The sequence below is a fragment of the Eulemur rufifrons genome, chromosome 28 (assembly GCF_041146395.1).
Source record: "Eulemur rufifrons isolate Redbay chromosome 28, OSU_ERuf_1, whole genome shotgun sequence".
NCBI classification, from domain to species: domain Eukaryota; kingdom Metazoa; phylum Chordata; class Mammalia; order Primates; family Lemuridae; genus Eulemur; species Eulemur rufifrons.
Window position 1 is genome coordinate 61,080,427 of NC_091010.1, and position 21,004 is coordinate 61,101,430.

General features: G+C 35.5%; 1 protein-coding gene across 1 annotated transcript in view; it reads right to left on the reverse strand.

Annotated features, from left to right (window-relative positions):
• Positions 1-21,004, reverse strand: part of CACUL1 (CDK2 associated cullin domain 1) — a 60,300-nt gene that overhangs the window by 24,706 nt on the left and 14,590 nt on the right. Inside the window, exons 2-3 of the mRNA XM_069460587.1 lie at positions 13,086-13,212; positions 12,034-12,136 (exon numbers count right to left, since the gene is read on the reverse strand). Coding sequence (XP_069316688.1) covers positions 12,034-12,136; positions 13,086-13,212 — 230 coding nt within the window. The remainder of the gene's footprint in view (positions 1-12,033; positions 12,137-13,085; positions 13,213-21,004) is intronic.

Genomic DNA, 21,004 nt, shown 5'->3' on the forward strand with positions numbered 1-21,004 from the left:
TATTAAAAAGTACTTTTTGTCCTGAATCAAACGGCAGAACACTTACTTAGGCTTTTTACTGCTACATTTCATGCAGCACTTATTCAAAACCTTTTAAATGACAGGATGGTAAATCATAACAGTCTTCTAAAATAAACCCAATCTCTTTACTAGGAACCTACAAATAAATGCCATTTTAAAAAATTTAGTAAAACTCTTCCTCCTTAAAAATTAATTTCGGTATACTTTGGGCCCCACTAGGAAAAATGCTACCTATTTGATTTACATTATTTCAACATGATAGGTATTTGCCTTGGATATTATATGAAATTTTTTGACCTTAAAATAAGCAAGCTTCACTTTCTTTCAAACAAAACAAGAAAAAATAAGCTGCCAGAACAATATCCATTATTCCAAACTTGCTCCAACTTTTCATAACAAACCTAGATTCCTTTAATTTTGTAATTTAGCTGAGTGGGAATGTTTTTTCTTTTTCTTTTTTTCCACTGATGAGTAATACATTCGCATCTGGTTTAAAATTCAAATGAGTTCAAATGGGTTTAGAGAAAAGAGTTTACCTTTCATTCCTTCCTCTCTGAACCAATACTTAATTCTTTTATATCCTTCCAGAAGGATTTTATCCCTACACTAGAAAATAAATTTCCTATTTACAGTTCTTTTTATACAAATGATAAAGTATAATCACACAGATCTGCACTTTCCCTAACAATGTACCTTGGAGTCAGTTTTATTCCGTGATTCTCAAACATTTGGGTCTCTGGAACCCCTTACATTCTTAAATATAACTGAAGATTCCAAAAAGCTTTTGTTTATATGTGGGTTATATCTATGACTATTTATCATAATAGAAATTAAAGCTGGGTTTTAAAGATATGTATTCATTCTAAAATGACAATAATAAATCCATTGCATCTTAATATATTTTTACGAAAAATAACTATTTTCCAAAACCAAAAAAAATTTAGTAGAAAAGTATCATTGTTTTTACATTTTTGCAAGTCTCTTTACAGCCTGGCTTACTAGAACAGCTGGATTCTCCTATCTGCTTCTGTATTGAATTGGCTGTGATGCTGTTTTGGTTGAAGTATTAATATATGAAGAAAAGTTAGCCTCACACAGATATGTAGATGGAAAATGACGGCATACGTGAATGGTCTTTTCAGATAATTGTAGGTATTCTCTGAAAACTAGTAAGTGGTAGTTTCTTAAAAGGCTAGTTGCAATATGAAATCTGAAACTATTAATGGATTTTTTGCACTCTATTACATTGAAACCCATTGGTCTATCTTCTACTTTAAATGGATCCGTTACACACACATTTTTAACATCATGAAATCCATGAAGAAAGCATATCAAGCAATTTTCTTATTATCTAAAATTTTCTTCACTCTAGCAAGGAGTAAATAGTGTATTTGGGGGAGGAAAGTTTTCTTGGAACACACTCTGCAGTTCAACAGATATAGAAATTAAAGCCTCTCAAAAATATATAAAATTTCAAATGACCACATACAACTAGTTGAGTTATGCTGCCACCCACTGGACAAAAAACAAATAGCAAAGCAATCTTTGCTCTGATTTTAAACACCAAAGGACTCTGGTTCACTTTATTGGCAGTTTGGCAGTAAAGCTTTTACATGCAATCTGGTGTCTGTGTAGAGTGAATCAAAGTTAAGTACTGTTGACTGATTATGGTTTAGTTTCTGTGAATCTCCATTATTAATTGGATAGAGTCAAATTATATATTTAGTTTAAAACCAAGATATATTTAGCTTAAAAGACATCAAAATTACTCTAATTTTATTAAAATGAATGGTTTAAATGTAATTAGTTAACTTCCATTTAATTAAAACAGTTGACAAATACTCATTTAAACTATTATAAATTCAGCCCTATTGAGAATAAAAATTGCAACATTTTCCTCCTTCCCCTTCTTTGTCTTTATGGCCTCTCCTCATCAAGGCCCTCAACTCAGGTTAGTATTATTGGTGCCATTCCTCCCACTTTAAGTTATTATTCTGACCTGGGAACCAAATCTGTTTAAACATTGTTTACTAGGGCTAATGTAGAGCGTACGTTCCAAACCAGTGACAAAACTGTTGGAAGGAACACTCGTGTTAATGGGTTACTGAGTATAAAGCTACTACATCAAAATGTCAGAGTATTTTTATTTGGTGAAATTGAAAATATACTCTCAATTTGATAAAGTACATTAATGTAAACAATAAATTTATCAACATTACTTGGGGAGAAAACGCTTCACAATTATTCCAATGGATTTTGGATTCTGATAGACACACACAAAAAAATCAAAATGTGGAAGTCTCATTTAAGCCAGTTTTAAGAGTAAAGGATTACATATCTGTTACAGTAGCAAACCCCCCCCCCCCATTCTGGTTTCCCTTTCTGAGGTTTCAGTTACCCACAGTTGACTGCAGTCCAAAAATATTAAATAGAAAATTCCAGAAATAAACAATTTGTAAGTTTTAAACTGTGTGCCATTCTGAGTGGCATGACGAAATCTCACACCATCCAGCTCCATCCTGCCTGGGCCATGAATCATCCCTTTGTCCAGCGTACCCACACTGTCCACGCTACCCACCCGTTAGTCACTTAGTAGCCATCTCAGCTATCAGATGGATTGTCCCAGTATTGCGTGCTTAGGTTAAAGAAACCCTTATTTTACTTAATAATGGCGCCAAAGTGCCAAGGGGTGATATTGACAATTCAGATATGCCAAAGAGAAGCCATAAAGCACTTCTTTTAAGTGAAAAGGTAAAAGTTCTCCACTTAATAAGGAAAGAAAAGAAATTGTATGCTGAGGTTGCTAGGACCTACAATAAGAACAAATCTTCTAACTGAAATTATGAGGAAGGAAAAAAAAAAACCAAGCTAGTTTTGCTGTGGCACCTCAAAGTGCAAAAGTTACAGCCATAGTGCATGATAAGGGCTTAGTTAAGATGAAAAAGGTATTAAAGACATGAATAGAAACGTGTTGATGGCAATCAGGTTCATTACTATTTGTGGTTTCCAGTGTCCTCTGGGGGTCATGGAACTATTCCTCCAGCAGATATAGAGGGGAAACTACTGTAAAGTCAATTATCCAAATTGCAGTGGTGCAAAACAGAATATTCTAAATGTTGTCAATTTAAATACTTATTGTATCAGTCAAAAAAAAAGTAATGGGTACTTCGGTTTCTTTTTAGAGTGACTAAAATGTTCTGAAATTAGTGGTGATGGTTGCAAAACTTTGTGATTATACTAAAAAATCACTGAATTGTACATTTTAAAAAGGTGAGTGTTAGGGTATGTGAATTATATTTCAATAAAATATGAATTTTTTAAATGGATTAAAAATCAGAAAAAAATATACAGCAAAGCTTTCTTTCTCATTCACTTATATGCCTATCTTGAGGGCCTGTTCCATGTTATCCTTACTTGGACCCCAGGGTTAAGTGAGCCTCTACCATCTAGAACACTGTGGCAGGGAAAGGGAAACAGGAAAATTGCAGAGCCAATCTTAAAGGATTCAGCTCTTTGGGTACACACTTCACCATACACAACTTCATTTTCACTCACAATTCACAGGCCAAACCAAGTCACCTGACCAAGTCTAACTTTAATGGGATAGAGAAGTACAATCCTACCATGTATCCAAAAGGAAGAGAACTGAAAACATCTAGTCAATAGTACTGTGACTAGCACATTTATTTAATGATTACTTAAGACTACAATAGGCCAAAAGAAACATAGTTTAGTAAATCAGGATCCTTGTCTTAGAAGCTCACAATGTTGCAAAGCAGAAATCCTGACTGGTAATTAAATATATATCAAAGTGCTAAACTAAAGATTATAGTAGCAACATAAATAAAGTACTACAGAAGCAAAGAAGAGAACTTGATCAAGCCTGCCAAGAATAGTGAAATTAAAAGCTGAGCAAAACCTAACAGACAAAAAGAAGCCCCCCTTGCAGAAAGAGAGGGAGCAAAGTAGTGGCAAAAGAAATCAAAAGAGAAAAGACCACAAAGATGAAAAGACACAGACTCTTTAAATTTAAAAAGCAAAATATTATTGCACTATCTTATTAAGTTCAGAGTGTGAAGAGCCTTTAAATTCCAGTTAAGGAGTATGATCTTTGCTCTTTAGGTAAATGGAGAGTCAAGAGTTTATGAAAAGAGGTGACGTAGTAGGTCTGAGAACGATAAACAAAATGGATTTGGGGAAGATACAGGGCCATTATACAAACTAGGTATCTTTTTCTATTGTCAAGTACCAATGAGGACTTAAACTAGAGAGGTGGAGAGGATAAATTTGAGACATTTCACAAGGGGGAAAATTAGAACTCATTTTATTCCCCTATCCTATCACTCATCAAATTCTAGTATATTAAAAGTATCATTATGTCTTTCACTTAAAAGGTGCTAAAGAATAAACACATATTTTAATTGCTCCATACCCTTAGCATCTAGCACACCTTGCACATGGACACAAAAAGTTTGTTGAATTGAACATTCTAAAACCACTATCATTCTCCTTCCCTACCTCAAGTTCCCTCTAATAAAATCCTAACATTTCTATTGAAACTAAAATGATCTTTGAATCTTCTCACTCTACCTCTCTTACAAATATGGAAGTTACTAATTTGGTAACTTACTACGTCTTATACTGTTTCTTTGACCTCCACAATGCATCCCCTGACACTTACTCCTCCCTTTTCCTTACCAAGTATGAAATTTCTTATTCATGACTCCTAGGCGCCAGATATGTACAATTCAGAACGTTTCAAATTTAGAAAGTATTATGATACATATACCATATACTATGCAAAATACCCAGTAGGAACTGAGACAATACAGCAATATTTCTGGCAGAAAACGAAAGAATGTCCCCATTCAAGTTCCTCACATGAGTCTAGATCAAATTTTACTACCACATGAGTTTTGGCAACAAATTTATTTTAAAACTTCCCATTTTCAAAGCATTTTTTGGATTTTGGAGTTACAGATACAGGACTGAAGACCTGCAATTCACCTAGTCTACCATAATCACCGTTTCCCTATATCTCATTCTTTCCTACTCTAATCCATTCTCTTACCACATTGATCTTCCAAGATGCACTTTCTGGCATTTAAGGGCTTCTACAATTCAACTCCAATCTGCCTTTTTCAGCCTGTTCTCTTCCCAATCTCCCAGAATACTTTGCGATCTATCTTCATAGGACCACTCCTTATTACCGAGTACATCCCAAACCTCTCCAAAGTGCAGCCTTTGCTCATGAAGTTCTCTCAGCCCAAACACCTGCTCTCCACACACCTACCCATTCTTCATGACATATTGCCACTGCTGCCTTCCTCTTTATTTTTCTACCTGACTATGATAATTTCCTCTTTTCTCTGACACAGCACGTTCCTTATTCTGCTTTGTACCATAGTGCCCTGAATATTTCTTATGCTTCCAGTGGTCCACTGGCAGAGACTGTCATTTCATCCTTTTTGGGCTTCATTTGTTACTCTTCTTCTAATTTATTGAGATAAAATATTAAAGCCATTGATTTTCGGACTATATTATTTTCTAACATATGCATTTTAGGGCTTTACATTTCCCCAAAAAGACTCTGGCTTAATCCCACAAGGCCTGATATGTAGTATTAACACTACGTATCAGTTCAAAACATGTGCTTATTTCCGCTATAATTTCTGTTCTCACATATGAGTTTTTGGATGTATGTTTTTATTATACATTTTCAATCACAGAGATTTTTTTTAGTTGCCTTTTTGCTAATGATTTCTAATTTTAATTCTGTTGTAAGTCAGAGAACATACTCTGTATGATTTAAATTTTCTAAAATATGTTAGGACTAACTTTATGAGCAACATAGTCATTTTCATAAATGATCTGGGTTGACTTGAACAGAATATGTATTCTGCAATTAATGCATGCAGAGCTCTAAGTCAAGTTTATTTATCATGTTGTTCAAATCTTCTATATTCCTGTTTTTTGTTTGTTTTGTCTACTTAGTTACCGAGAAAAATGTATTAACTTCTCATCATGACTATGAATTTATCTGTTTCTTCTTTTGGGTCTGTTAATTTCTGTGGCTATGTTATTAGGTGTATACAAATTTAGAATTGTTATCTTCCTAGTAATTGAACCCTGTCATTATAAAAAGTTCTCTTTACATTCAATAATAGCACTTGCTCTGAACCTACTTTTTAGGATATCAATGCAGCTGTATCACCTTTCTTTCGGCTAATGTTTATATGGTATAGTTGTTTCCATCATTTGCTTTCAGTTTTTCTGTATCCTTGTATTTTAGATGTCCCTTTTGTCAGCAACATTTAGTAAGGTTCTCAAACTTCATCCAGTCTGATAAGTATTTTAGTTTTTTTAATGCAGTACTAAGTCTTTAACATTTTACATAGTAATAGATATGCTAGAGTTTAAATTTATTATACTACTATTGGTTTTCTATTTGTCCCACCTGTTGTCTGTACCCTTTTCTATCCGTTCTTGACTTCTTTGATTATTTTAAATCATTCCATTTTTTCCCTCTATCTTGTTGATTATACTTTCTTTGACTATTCCTTTAGTGGTTATCCTAATACAATAGATTACATCTTGCCTTATCATAGTCTAAAATAAATTAGTACTTTATCACTTCCTAGATAATGCAGGGGATTTAGAACATTTTAAATCAATCTACTCCTTTCCACCTTGCACATTATTGTCATGAGTTTTTGTGAGATAGATATATATATATATACACACACACACACGCACACCCCCCCCCACAAGACATTATCATTTTTATTGACCTATACTCACAAATTTATCTTTTCTGTTCTTCATTCCTACCTGAATCTGAATCTCCAAGTTTCATCTAGGAACATTTTCTTTCTTTTCCTTTTTTTTTTTTTTTTTGAGACAGGATGTCTCTCTGTTGCCCAGGCTGGAGTGCAGTGGTGTCATCGTAACTCACTGCAACCTTAAATTCCTGGGCTCAAGTGATCCTCCTGCCTCAGTCTTCCAACTAGGTGGGGCTACACCCAGCTAATATTTTTTATTTTTTGTAGAGATGGGGTCTCACTATGTTGCTTATGCTGGTCTGGAACTCCTGGCCTCCCAAAGTGCTGGCATTACAGGTATAACACACTGCACCTAGCCAAAACATTTTTTATCTGAAAAACATTTCATTATTTCTTTAAAATGAGAAACTACCAGTGATGAATATTCTTAATTCTTGTCTAAAAATGTATTTCACCATTCGTCCTGGTTTTACGGTCACCTCATCTTCTACTATGACTAGTTATTTCTGATTGAGTGCCAGATACTGTTTATGAAAAATTCTAGAAACAATTTAATGCCTAGGATAATGTATCTTTCTCCAGAGAGCATTTATTTTTGCTTCTGGTAGGAAACTAGAGGCTCTGGCAAATTCAGACAATCTTAATCCTATCAGGAATCAGGCTTTAGCTACTGAAAAGGCTAGTCTATATTCTGTTACTCTTACTATTCCTGGGATGTGGTCCTTCAGGTTTCGTGGGCTTTAAACTCCAATTTTATCTCCCTACCCCCACAAGTGTACCAAAGCTTTATTAAGTTTCTCAGCCCATTAGCCTCTTCTCTTCCAGAATAAGTAGCTGGCCCTAGTACAAGTCTGGGTTTCCTTCTTGTCTCAGATCCTGGCCCTATAATTCGTCACTTTTTTGTTAGTTTCTTGGTCTAGTTTTCATAATTGTTCTCAGCAGGAAGGTGGTTCAAATTTTCTAGTCTTATCAATTATATACCCACTACTGTACCTAATAGAGTACCCTGCATATTTGGCGAGGAAAGTGCTAGCTATATCAGGTTTCCCATGAGGAAGCCCTGCAACCAATCAACCAGCTCAGTTTTTTATATTGATTAAGAAAGGAACTGTGACTGAGAAAGCCAACACGGAATCTTTAGGTTTTTGAACAAGAAAGTATGCCTAGGAAATCAGAGTTTTTAGAAGATTACTTAGCCAAAAGAAGACACTGTAAAAAGGCAAACCAATTGAGAGAATACTCCATTAGTGCAGGCACAAGCCAATAATGACACGGAAAAGGATGACAGCAATGGGAATGAAAGAGGACAGAAGCAAGAGACATTATAGTATTCCATCAACTATCACCTTGAAATAAGAGGAAAAAAGGAGTCAAAGATGAATATGAAATCTCAAGACTAAGAAAGAAACTGACTTGGGTGAAGAGGAATTTAGATTCAGACATAAATATGAGGTTATCTATAAGAAAAACAACAGACAATTAGAGGTCCCAGTCTGAGCCTTCACCAAAAGTATGGTAATTTCTAAAAGTTTCAACAGAACTTTCCAAAACTATTCAAGATATTATTTATTAAACTGGTAAACCAATTTTCCCTATATAGTCATCTATTTCCATACATTGGTATATCAAAAAAATCATAATTAGAAATTCACATCTTGAGGCCTTGGAGATATGGAAAAAGGAAAATAAATATAGAATTTCATTATCACATTTAAAGAAGAGAGGAGTTAATACGGACGGGGAGGAGAATGGTTAAAAAAATAGCTAAGGCAAAATACACTGTCACAATTTCAAACAATCCAACAGAAAGTAAAAAAGTATAGATATACATGCAGTGAAATATAATAGTAAGGAGAATACTAAGTGTATTTAACTATTTGTTAATTAATTATTAACATTATTAATTTAACAACAGAAAAAACTTTTTTTTTTTTTTTTGAGACAGAGTCTCACTCTGTTGCCCAGGCTAGAGTGCCATGGCATCAGCCTAGCTCACAGCAACCTCAAATTCCTGGCCTCAAGCCATCCTTCTGCCTCAGCCTCCCGAGTAGCTGGGACTGCAGGCATGCACCACCGTGCCCGGCTAATTTTTCTATATATATTTTTAGCTATCCATATAATTTCTTTCTATTTTTAGTAGAGACAGGGTCTCGCTCTTGCTCAGGCTGGTCTTGAACTCCTGAGCTCAAACAATCCACCCGCCTCGGCCTCCCAGAGTGCTAGGATTACAGGCGTGAGCCACCGCACCCGGCCAGGAAAAACTTTTTGAAGTTACTGAAGTGGTAGAAAAGTCGTTATTCTGAAAATGAAAGAAATTTGTGTTGTTGTTTTTTTTTAAAGAGACAGCAAGTTAGATTATACTGTCATATAAAAATATTTCCATTCAACAAATTAATCTTTTAAAATCTCCAAAAACAGTATTCTCTAGATTTTTTAGCAAACATCAAAAATAACTGGGGAGTATGGAACATTATTTCATATACTCTTCATTCTCCCCAGTAGGATATGCCTTTGGATAGAGATTAAGTAAGTCACTCTGACATATAAACTTACAAACCCACAGCTATTTTAAGATGCCCTTGACAGACAGAGGATGATGCCCCGTAGGTCCAGCTCATTGATTTATCAACTCCAACACTCAATTTCTGATTATACGCCAAATGCAACTCATCCCACACTTTTGCTTTGGCTCCTAACAACAATATTTCATTATTAAAACCAGAGCTACAAACAAAATGCTCCACCCAAATAAAACGTCTCTGGCTCCTGAGGCCTGGAACATACTCTTGTTTTGTCCCCCATGAAAACTGCCTTATGATCTCTATAAAATAAGAGATTAAACCAGGCCACATACTTATAATACTAAATTAATTAATAAAATGCCTATGAGTCTAATGAACATAAAGATTAATGGTCTGTTTATGCTAATAACAAGACTATGAAGCTAATCATGCTACTCTTTTCATTGGTTTAGGTCATAGTTACTGAGCATTCATTCAACAAACATTTGCTGAGTTGTAATTGTGCCAGACACTAAGGATAAAAAGACAAACAAGACAGAGTCCCTGCCCTCAAGGGAGGGCCTGTGAAGTATTAATAGTCAGACATGCAAGCAGAAACAGTAACACAATCATTTCCCTAATAGATTTGTTACTGCCAAGATGCAATGGGTCCACAGAAGAAGAAATGCCAATAGTCTATTCTGTTCTGTTTTGTTCTGAGGGGAGTGCAGATGTTCCAGGAAGGCTTTACACAGACAGGCACAAATGAGTTTAAGCCTGAGAAAAGAATGAAGAAGCATTTGCTAGGCAAGAAGCAGAAGAAAAAAATATCTTACAACTTAGTGTAAAGGATAAATCTACTTCATTTTAATGTGGAGAAAATTTACAAGATGACACTGGCATGTTTGATCAAGAGGCACACATACAACTATTGAGTGGCAGAGTAAGAACAGGACCCCAGTCCCCAGGGCTTTAACCACTCCACCCTGCTATTTAATAATGTGTTATAAACTTTATAATCCTATAAAAAGGATTATTTTGAACCAAGATTTTTTATAGGACTATATTGCTGAACTGAAACTGAGACATGTATCGATTCTACAAATAAACTAAATTCCCCGGTTTTACATACATATTATCCCTTTTAAAAATACTAACATCAGAAAAGATATCACCCTTTATCTATGTTTTAATCTTTAATAAGAATCGTTCCTATATTAATATAAAACTGAAAATTAGTTTCCTAATAGACTGTATTAGCAGTGAGGGAAACAGACACTCTGATATATTCATAACTGGTAGGAGTACAACTTGAAACTTCTGTGAACCACAATATGGACTTAGTAAATGACATTACTTACAAGACTGATTATTCACTATAGCATTGCTAGTAATAGCCAAAGATTGGAAGCAACCTAAATATTCATCAATCAAAAACTGGTTAAATAAATTAAGGCACACATCAATAAAGTAAGGCTGAGCAACCAGTTGAAATGAGCATTTTAGCAGAATACTTGCAGGATGATGGTGACCTTGACTACGATACCAGCAAGTGAAAAGAAGTGCATAAAGTCCAGAGAGAAACCAGAGTAAATAGGATTTGGCAATAAACTGGATTCAGATGAGAATTCAGGGAGAGAGTGGCGTCAAGAATTAGAAAGCAAATCATTCAAAGCTATAATGCACAGACCTTGGGTTTCATCTACAGTTTATATACAATGCCTAGACACTAAATATATTTGTTAATGAATAATGATTTTGTATTTAGTGGAAAAAGACAAAACAATTTACACTAACAGGAAAAATATATATTTGACTATGATAAAACACAGCCCTAGCTATAAGTTTAAAAAAAAAAAAAAAAAAGGAAAAAGGAAAAATAAAGAAGCTACTTAGGACAACTGTTTAGGGGGAAAAAAAAAAACAAAAAAAAACCAAACACTAAGATACCTCAGACCTCAAAGTATATGAGGAACAATATCCGAGCCAAAAGCACACCCCAGCACTTGCTAGAAACAGTAGTTATTTAATATTGCAAAATGCTGGACCATTTCTTAATAGTGGTATATAGATCTATTCCTGAGTGATCTTTCTAGGCATTATGTTAGTTCTACAACAAAACTAAACTGGGATCTGGCCCTGACATAAAGATCGGACCTGACCTTCAAGGACTGGAAGCTTTACTGAGGCAGGGAGGGAGAGCAAATTAGGGGATCAAGCCAAGTGCTCCCTCTTAGAATATTTTCTGCAACCTGACCCAGATTTTAGAGTTAGGGTGATGCCCATCTATAGGAGGTTTATCAATAAAGTATTGACTTCAGTTGTTCATATTGGCAAGTATTAGAAACTAGTAGGCAAACTACTCTTCAAAGATAATAATACGAGTTACCAAAAAAAGTTAAAATATACACGTTTTTATATTATAAAAGTCACCAAATATGAAAAGTTAACAGTGAAAAATAAGGTTTTAAATAAAAGAAATGTTGACATGATAATAAATGGAATCAGAAAAGGTCTGAAATATATTCAATCTAAAAATTTCCACAATTTATGTCAAAATTTTCAAACTAATAATCTATTCCAAAAATTAGATGATTTGGTCAACATTCATCTAGAAAATGTTTATAAATTTGTATCATAATCAAATTAACAGGCTTCCAAATGTATTTTAGGCTAATTCCAATCAGAAAAACTCAAGGAAGCAAAAATCAATACAATCAGTTCTTTACCTGCAGCTCCTTTGAGACTCTCTCTAAGTGATTAGTTATCTTTTTAATCAGATCACTGTACATCTGTTCCGAGTGCTGCTGACATACACATTTATACACACAACTGTTAGAAAAAAAAACAAAAAAAAAAAAACTAAGTTAATGATGAAGCACTTAACCCAACCTAAGGTTAAAGCACACTTTCAATATACAGCCACTGATCAAATAATTCAGATCTAAAAAAAGTGAAATTCAGATCTAAGAAAAGTGACCAATCACAGTTTTTAAATAAAAATTTACCCTCCCCCAATCAGTGTTGAGATGGAAAAGATAGTACCACCAGCTGCAAATAATCTCTTTTGAGTAGTCTATTACAAATTTAACCAGTACTAGATAATCTAACATTGGGTGATAAGCTAGGGTCTGAATATGATAACTACTTATAAAACAGGTTCTCTCTTGCTCTCTTTCCTTTAAATGAATGTCAAAATAAGGGAGAGTGATAATCAGTAAAGAGAAAGTTTCCAACTCAGAAAAATGTTTGCAATACAACCCTTTGTACATCAGCTATGTGGAACAGCACAGTTGTCACTTCCTCCTTCTGGCACTGTGCTGATCTCATATCCCACCCCAGTTCCTAATTTGCTGCTTCTATTTACCACGATCTGGGAAACAAAATAATCAAAGAGAGTTAGAACTGTGTGTCAATAAACATCAACAGATTAAACTAGGGACTCCCTGTGAGACTAAAAACACATATTTTTACACCAGATACTTCAGTCATTATTGCTTTTTTCACTGACCTCCGGTTTCTGCATTATGTATGGCAGAGGTGGCAGGCTGAGGTAGGAGGAAGTCTAACAGAGTGTGGTTTCAAATCCATCTTGACTTAAAAACCACTTCTGGATCAAAAAGTATAAATCAAATCTCCAATCAGTAAGTGTGGAACATATACTTACAGAGCCTCACCTTATGTATTATATATTAATTACATGCTTTCATGCTGCGTAGTTCAAGTTACCCTAAAACTCAATATACCCTTTCAAACCCAGGCAAATTAAATCTTGACTTACCTGTATATCTGTTCATAGGATATGGGGATATAGTCACCAGGACTCTGGGTTAAAAGTTGATCTATGGCACCGTCCAATTTTGGCCAGTATGTGCTCTTATAATCTTCAATAGTTATAACATTCATTACTAAAAGTAAAAAGTAAAATAAATTACTATGTGCTACATGCAAAGGAAACACAAATTATAGCAATCTTGCTCTTTTAAATTCCTTTCACTTACACTTCTGATTTAACATTGACACTCCATCACCTAACATCATTTCAATTAAAAAAAAAAAAAGGCAACCTGGTTAGGGATTTTAAGCAGCCATGAGTTTAAAAGGAATTGCTATGAATCCATCCATCTTTAAAAATAACAAAACAAGCAATCATCATTGGTTTCCTTCTTGGTTTTCTGTAAGTTTCTGTCATCAGTGGATCAATCTCAAACATGCTCTGACCCTCAAACATACACTGTCAATTATGTGACAAAGTGGCTTATTAGTGAGCCACAATAATGTTCTGGGAAACTGTGGACACTGACCATCACACTTCATAGACATCCCTGGGAAACTCACCTAAGGATAGGACTATGGGGATTAAGATCCAAATGTGTGTCACAAAAGAGGTTGATAGAAAATTTGCTGAGTTTATGGTACCACCAGTACTTCTCAGACACTACTACTACAGCTCTAACTCAGGCTCTTACTATCTCTTAAACTGGATAAGCCCAACAGAAAAAAGTCAACGAACTGGAGCCTTACACTGAAGGCTTTCTTCATTCCTACTGACAGGCCCTACTCCCTCACTCTAAGTTTTACAAACCATTTATAATGGCTGGTCCTAATAACTCTGAAAACCAGGGGAGCCAGCTGCTTCAGAGCAATGAAATGCTAATGTTAACAACTAGCTACTCAAATAACCTGTGTCTTATGAACCACAAGTAGCCCTGGACATAGGAGCTAACAACTTCTAGATCAGGTTTTTACTGTTTATTCTACACCAGAAACTCGGAAGCAGAGCAGTTAAGTGACTTCCCCAAGACCACATGGCTAATTACTGGCAGAGGTGCCAGGTAAAGCAAAGTCTTTCCAGGCATCTTTCTATCACATTCCTGATTTCCAAACCTTAGTCATTCAGGCTCAAGATTTTTTTCTATCTCAGTACCACCTATGCCATTTTTATTCAATATTTTCTTTAAATCAATTCACTTTTGTTTTTAAATTTATTTTAATGCACATTAAGGAATAAACTACTGAGAAATACGCATACAACATGGCATAACCGTAAATGAATTTTGCTTAGTGAAAGTAGCCAGACCCAAAGGGCTACATATTGCAAAAGTCCCACTTACATGACACTAACAAAGAAAAATCTGTAGGGAGGAAAACAGATCAGTGGTTACCAGGGGGCGGAAGGTAGGGACAAACCTTACCTATATAGGGGGAACACAGGAGAATTTTTAGGGCAATGAACTGTCATACACAAACTGTGGTAGTGGGTACAATCCATGCATTTGTCAAAACCAACAGAACTATACACCACAAAGTGAATTTACCGTATGTAAATTTTTTTTTAAAAATCAACTAGGCTGTAGTGGTAAAGATGGAATGCAAATTGTGACAAATGATCTAATTCACAAATGAATCACATAACCGACACTGAAGGGAAGGGTAAGGGGAGGAGTGTTTTGACTAGATGTAAGACTAAAGACAAAAAGCATAGTACATGCTCACACACGTGCTCAGACATGAAAACAACCCACAGACACACACCACACACAGCCAGATTACCTAGGGTCTTATGGGCCATTGTAAAGACTTTGACTTCTACTCTGAGTAAGATGAGGGCCTCTGGAGGGTTTTGAGCAGAGTGATGTGACCTCACTTAGGTTTTATATGGATCATTCCCGCAGCTGTGTTGAGAGTAAACTAAGTTAGGAGGCTGTGAGTTGATGGGGAGGGAGATGGGTTGGGCCAGGTGGTGGCACTAAGGATAATAAGGAGAGGTCAGATTCTGAATATATTTTAAAGGTAGAGCCAATGATATTTGCTGATGGACTGGATGTGACACATGAGAGAAAGGTCAAGGATGATTCCAAAGTTTTTGGCCTGAGCACCAAAGGATGAAGCTGTTGTTTAGTAAGATGAGGAGGACTGCAGGAAAAACTTAGCTTGTCTGGGGGTGTAGCAGATACTGTTGGTGCCCCACCCATTTACCCTGTCCACACCTAGGACTACTTGTCTCAGTGTTCTGTCTGGCTGCCAGAGCTTGCTCGACCTGCAGGAGAGGCAGGCTGGAAGTTCTGGAGAATTAACACCCCCAGAGCTGCCTTCAACCAATGACTGAGGATTCAGTGTCCCTCTGCCTTTGCTGAGATAGCTCTAAGGCACACGTGCTACACTGACTCCCAGAGTTCCCCACAGGGATTAAGCTCTAGTTGCCCACAGTGGTGGGCAAAAGCTGACTTTACCAGCTTCCTTACCTCCCTTGTCTCCCCCTTCCCCAGCTTCCCTATAGCTGCTTCCCAGGGTCACTCTCTTGCACTGAAAAACTACTTGCACTTTCAAAAAATAAAATGAATCTATCAAAAATAGAAAAGCTGCGTCACTTGCCATTAAACAGAAGACAACATAGAAATAAATGCAGTGTTCTTAAATTCTAGCTAGGTCCTAAAAGATTCGGAGCCTGAAGTTTGCTTCCCCTGTTAAAAAGGAAGATTGGTAGATGTCGAAAGGTGTTACACACTAGTTCCAAAATACTATCTTTCTGCTTATGTAATCAGGATTCAAAGAAAACAGAAAAAGAAATTACATTCTCACTGTGTGATTCTGAGTTACTGAATCCCTTATCAGTGTACCACCTAAACCACATCATATACCTGCTCTATACCAAAAGTTGAGACTTGAAAAAGGTAAGTGATATGCTCCCAAAGAAAACTGCAAGCAGGAAAGCCAATAAGTAACATACCAATCCCAAGGGCTTCTCCACTGCTTAGTTCAATAAACATCCCCTATGGCTCCAGCTGGGAGCACTCCTACTGCTCAAGCACAGGCTTCACACTTTAGCAAATCAAATCAATGACACGCAGGAGGAGGAAAAGAAACTAAAATGTAAGTCCTGCGGTTTAAAGTACAGATGGAGATTCACTACAGAACCAGTGACTGCTGATGCCTCTCGGGTATCTTTCATGTGGCATTTCTTTTTGAATACTCTGCTTTTAAATATCTTTGAAAAGAGACTTAAAAAGCAAACTGAAAAAGGCATGAGTCACGGTAGAAAATCTTAAAGCCTATTTCCACATACAAAAAAAGCTGTATCTATTTCCACACATATGTATTATATATAATATACATCAATTTCCACATAGATTTTACTTGAACAATAAACAGGAAGCCAGTTCAGCTGACCTTACATACTAGCTAACAAAACTTTCTTCTCAGGAGACCAGCCAATCTTCACCACAGTGGCAAGAGAATAACAGAACACAGACAAGCATCTGCAGAACTAGAGACAGGCTGAAGTTGGTACACACTAGTTGGTACACACTCTTAGCCAAGATTAGGACAGTTCTTCATAACAATCTGCAATCAATACTTAAAAGGACAGTCCAGTAAACTTAACTGGGTATTTGTTATTTACTTCCTTATCTCAATCCAATCCCTGGTTAAAAAAAACAAAAACCATTAGCTTTTTCTTCAGTTTATTTAACATTTGACACATACAGCCTCAGTGTGTGAGTGTGCGCATGTGTAGTCTTGGACTTTAAAACTAGATCCTCCTGTCAGAGAAATTTACTCACTTTCAACTTTGCCCATAGAAAAGTTTAGACCAAAAGAAACAGTAGCCAAAATTCGTACTATATGCAGAAAATAGCTATTTTCCTAATTTTAAAAGATTACATGGAGTGCTACAAGATGGAGCACCATGAAGTAATCTTGGGTGACCTGCAAGGCTGCATAATTTAGACAATATTTTTCAACTTTTTGTTTCTTGATTTTAGTAGTTCAGTATTAAGTATACATTAGAAAATAGATAAGCAAATGAAAGAAAGAAAAACCACTCATGATTCCACTACTAATATATTGGTGTACAGTGCCAGTCTTTTCTCAATGTACATTTTATGTGATTAAAGGGTATATACAGAGCAGAACTAAAGAATTCCTTGAATTCTACTTTTTAGGTAGTTAACTACATTCCTCTTCTGTATGTAATGTGCAATATCAGCAAATAAGAGCAAAAATTAAAGCATGAAATCTAAACAAAAATTAAATTACTATTAAATTATTACATTTCATTTAGGTTAGGTTTTTCAGCTTGAAAATAACAGTACTTTTTAAATTGTTTAAAGAAGGCACCACAAACTCAAATGCCTACAAAGGCCAAATCAGTAACATAAATGAGTTAAGCAGGCCTAGTATAAGAATAAAAGAGGAGTGGTGAGAGCTTCAATGAATTGCAGAATGCACAGACCCTCTAAAGACATTCAAGTTCAAATAATTTTAAAACATGTAGATAAGCTTCAAAACATCACGCCACAAGGCTTAAACCTAGAAACACACGTTTATAAGATAACAAGCTTATACAGCCTAAATCCTACTGAGAAAGTAGTTTAACTGCCAGGTGCAGTAGCTCATGCCTGCAATCCTGGCAATCTGGGAGGCCAGGGCGGGAGAATGACTTCCGGGCCAGGAGTTCAAGAAAAGCCTGAGCAAGAGCAAGACCCCATATCTACTAAAAATAGAAAAAAATCAGCCAGGCGTGGTGGCACACGCCTGTAGTCCCAGCTACTCAGGGAGCTGAGGCAGGAGGATCACTTGAGCCCAGGAGTTGGAGATTGCAGTGAGCTATGATGATGCTACTGCACTCTAGGAGGAGCGACAGAGTGAGACTCTGCCTAAAAAAAAAAAAAAAGAAAAAGAAAAGAAAAGGAAAGTAGTTTAACTGACCACTACTAAAATAATATGAAACAAAGTCTGAAACACATGGAATAGAAGGAATATTAGGTTCAAGAAATACAAGAAATATTATCAGGTTGCAAATAAATAGGAAATCATTAGAGATTATAATTCATAACAGGCAGGAATAAATATGTTCAATCTCATACTTTTTTTAATCCAAATAACTTATCAAAACTTGACATGTTATTTGTTTATTGTCTATCACCCTCAAACTACATATATAAGCCCCACAGAGAAGGAATTCACTGCTACAGTCCCAACTCTAAATAGTGCATTACACATGGTAGGTACTCAGTAAAATCTGTAAAGTGAATTAATAAGTCAAAATAAATACTTAATAGTAAACCAGTCCAAGGCATACTACCTACTAGTTGTTTTGGAATCAAAGCTTAAATTATATTTGATATAATTTAACACAGGCTAACGCAAATCAGGTTAGCCATACTAGATAATACTTTTGAGTTCTGTTGTTGTTGTTATTTCTTTGTTTTGTAAGGGAAGAAGAAATTCAGAAATCATAGTAGGCATTATTAATTCATTCTTGGTCTGCTACAAAGACTGATCATTAACTTTTATCAGTGGTTCTCAAAGTGCGAGATCCAGAGCAGCATCAGCATCACCTGGAAACTTGCTGCAAATACAAACAAACTGTAAGACTCCAACTCAGATCTGCTGAATCAGAAATTCTCGGGGTGAGTGGAACCCAGGAAGCTGTTTAACAGGCCCTCCATGTAATTCTTAGGCCAGCTAAAGTTTGACAACCACCACCTGAGGCTACTACTTCAGCAGCTCAGGACTGTCAGGGATCACTTAGGTGGTCGCTCCTCTTTTCTCAGTTGCTAACACATGCTTTGTCTGTTCTCAACAAGTTGAACTGGAGGGTCAAATAAAGGTGTGAATATAGAAAAGAACATGTTAAAAGGGCAGCTAAGATCTGTTTTTCTACCAGAGACTCACTAAAATTTTACTCTTCCATATCCCTTCTCCCTACCAAAAAAGCAACCTTCATTTAGAATTAACTTTAAGAATATAGCAATGGTAATTATAAAACAAATGAGACAAATTAAATAGGCTAAATTATGTCTAAAATATAATGACTTTTTAGATTAACCATAATTATAACTAGATAATCAAACAGAATGGATGAGGAGAAAAGAGCTCTGGGTTATCTATTTAAATCTAGCTAGTGTATGTTATCTAAAAGAAAAAATACGACTTCTTGTTACCACAGTGTGCCCATCTATGAATAATAATCTAGTAAATCTGATTAAATGTTCTGCTCCCTCCTGCGCAAGGGGTGACTGAACTCTTTCAAGTACTGGACAGGGAGAATCTGAGGGCCAAGAATAAAATCTGAGGAACAGGAAAGAAGAAGCCCTTGGGAATAAAGAAATGGTCACAGTAGAAGAGAATCAGAATCAGAACAAAATACTGTATTCTAACAAATAAATGGGGAGGTGTTAATCTTTATTTTAAAAAAGAAAATCCCAGCTAATATTTTCTCAAAAGGAAAATACAATAACTTGATACTATCAAAGGAGACAGTGATAATTACTTGCTCCTAAGAGAACTGGCCAGTTTGTTTGGGTCAATGATGGACTACATATACTGCATATATGATAGTGGTCCCATAAGATTATAATGGAGCTGAAAACTTCCTATTGCCCAGTGACATGGTAGGCACTGTAACATTGTAGCCATCCTAAGTGTATCACAACACTATGTGTGTGTGGTGATGCTGGTGTAAACATACCGTGTTACCAGTCGTACAATCATGTATAGTGCATAATACTTAATAATGATAAGAAATGACTTACATTACTGGTTTATGTGTTTATTAACTTTTTTTTTATTTTATTTATTTTAGAGTGTACTTCTTCTACTTATTTTTTTTAAAATTTAACTGTACCTGCCTCAAGCAGGTCCTTTAGGAGGTACTGCAGAAAAAGGAATTGTTATCATAAGAGATGACAGCTCCATGCATGTTATTACAACTCTAAAGACCTTCCAGTGGGACAAGATGTGGAGGTAGAAGACAGTGATATTGATGATCCTGACCCTGTGCAGGCCTAGGCTAATGTGTGTTTGTGTCTTCATTTTTAACAAAAAGTTTAAAAAGTAAAAAAAAAAAAATTAATAGAAAACATTTATAGACTAAGGATATAAATATCTTTGTACAGCTGTACAATGTTTGTGTTTTAAGCTAAGTGTTATTACAAAAAAGTCTAAAAGTTTTTAAAAATTCAAAAATTTAGAAAATAAAAAAGTTACAGTAACTAAGGTTAATTTATTATTGAAGAAAGAAAAAAATTATAAATTTAGTGTAGCCTAAGGGTATGGTGTTTACAAAGATTACAGTAATGTCCTAGGACTTAGGACATTCACTCACCACTCACTCACTGACTCACCCAAAGCAACTTCCAGTCCTGATGCTCCATTTATGGTAAGTACCCTAGATAAATGAACCTTTTTTAATCTTCTATCTCATATTTTTACTGTACCTTCTCTATGTTTAGATATATTTAGATACACAAATACTTACCATTGTATTACAAGTATTCAGTACAGTAAAATGAGGTACAGGTTTGTAGCCTAGGAGCTATAGGCTATACTACACAACCTAAATGTGTAGTAGGCTATACCATCTAAGTTGTATAAGTGCACTCTAAAATGTACACGACCACAAAATTGCCTAATGACACATTTCTCAGAACATATCCCCGTCCTTAAGCAAAGCATTAAATATCTTTTTTTTTTTTTTTCTTATTAGGAGAAGAAAAAAACCTGTACCACCTACTCAGGTATATTTTGATTTGCCAATAGAAGAGGGTAGCAAATATTAAGTCCTTAATGAAGCAACTATTTCTAAGATAGGTTAAAAGCCTTTTAAAAGTTACGTGCTTTAGGTTTTTGTTTGGGGCATTTCTAAGTTTTAGGGTTTATGGGTGGCATAATTCAATTTAAACACAAAGGCAATTT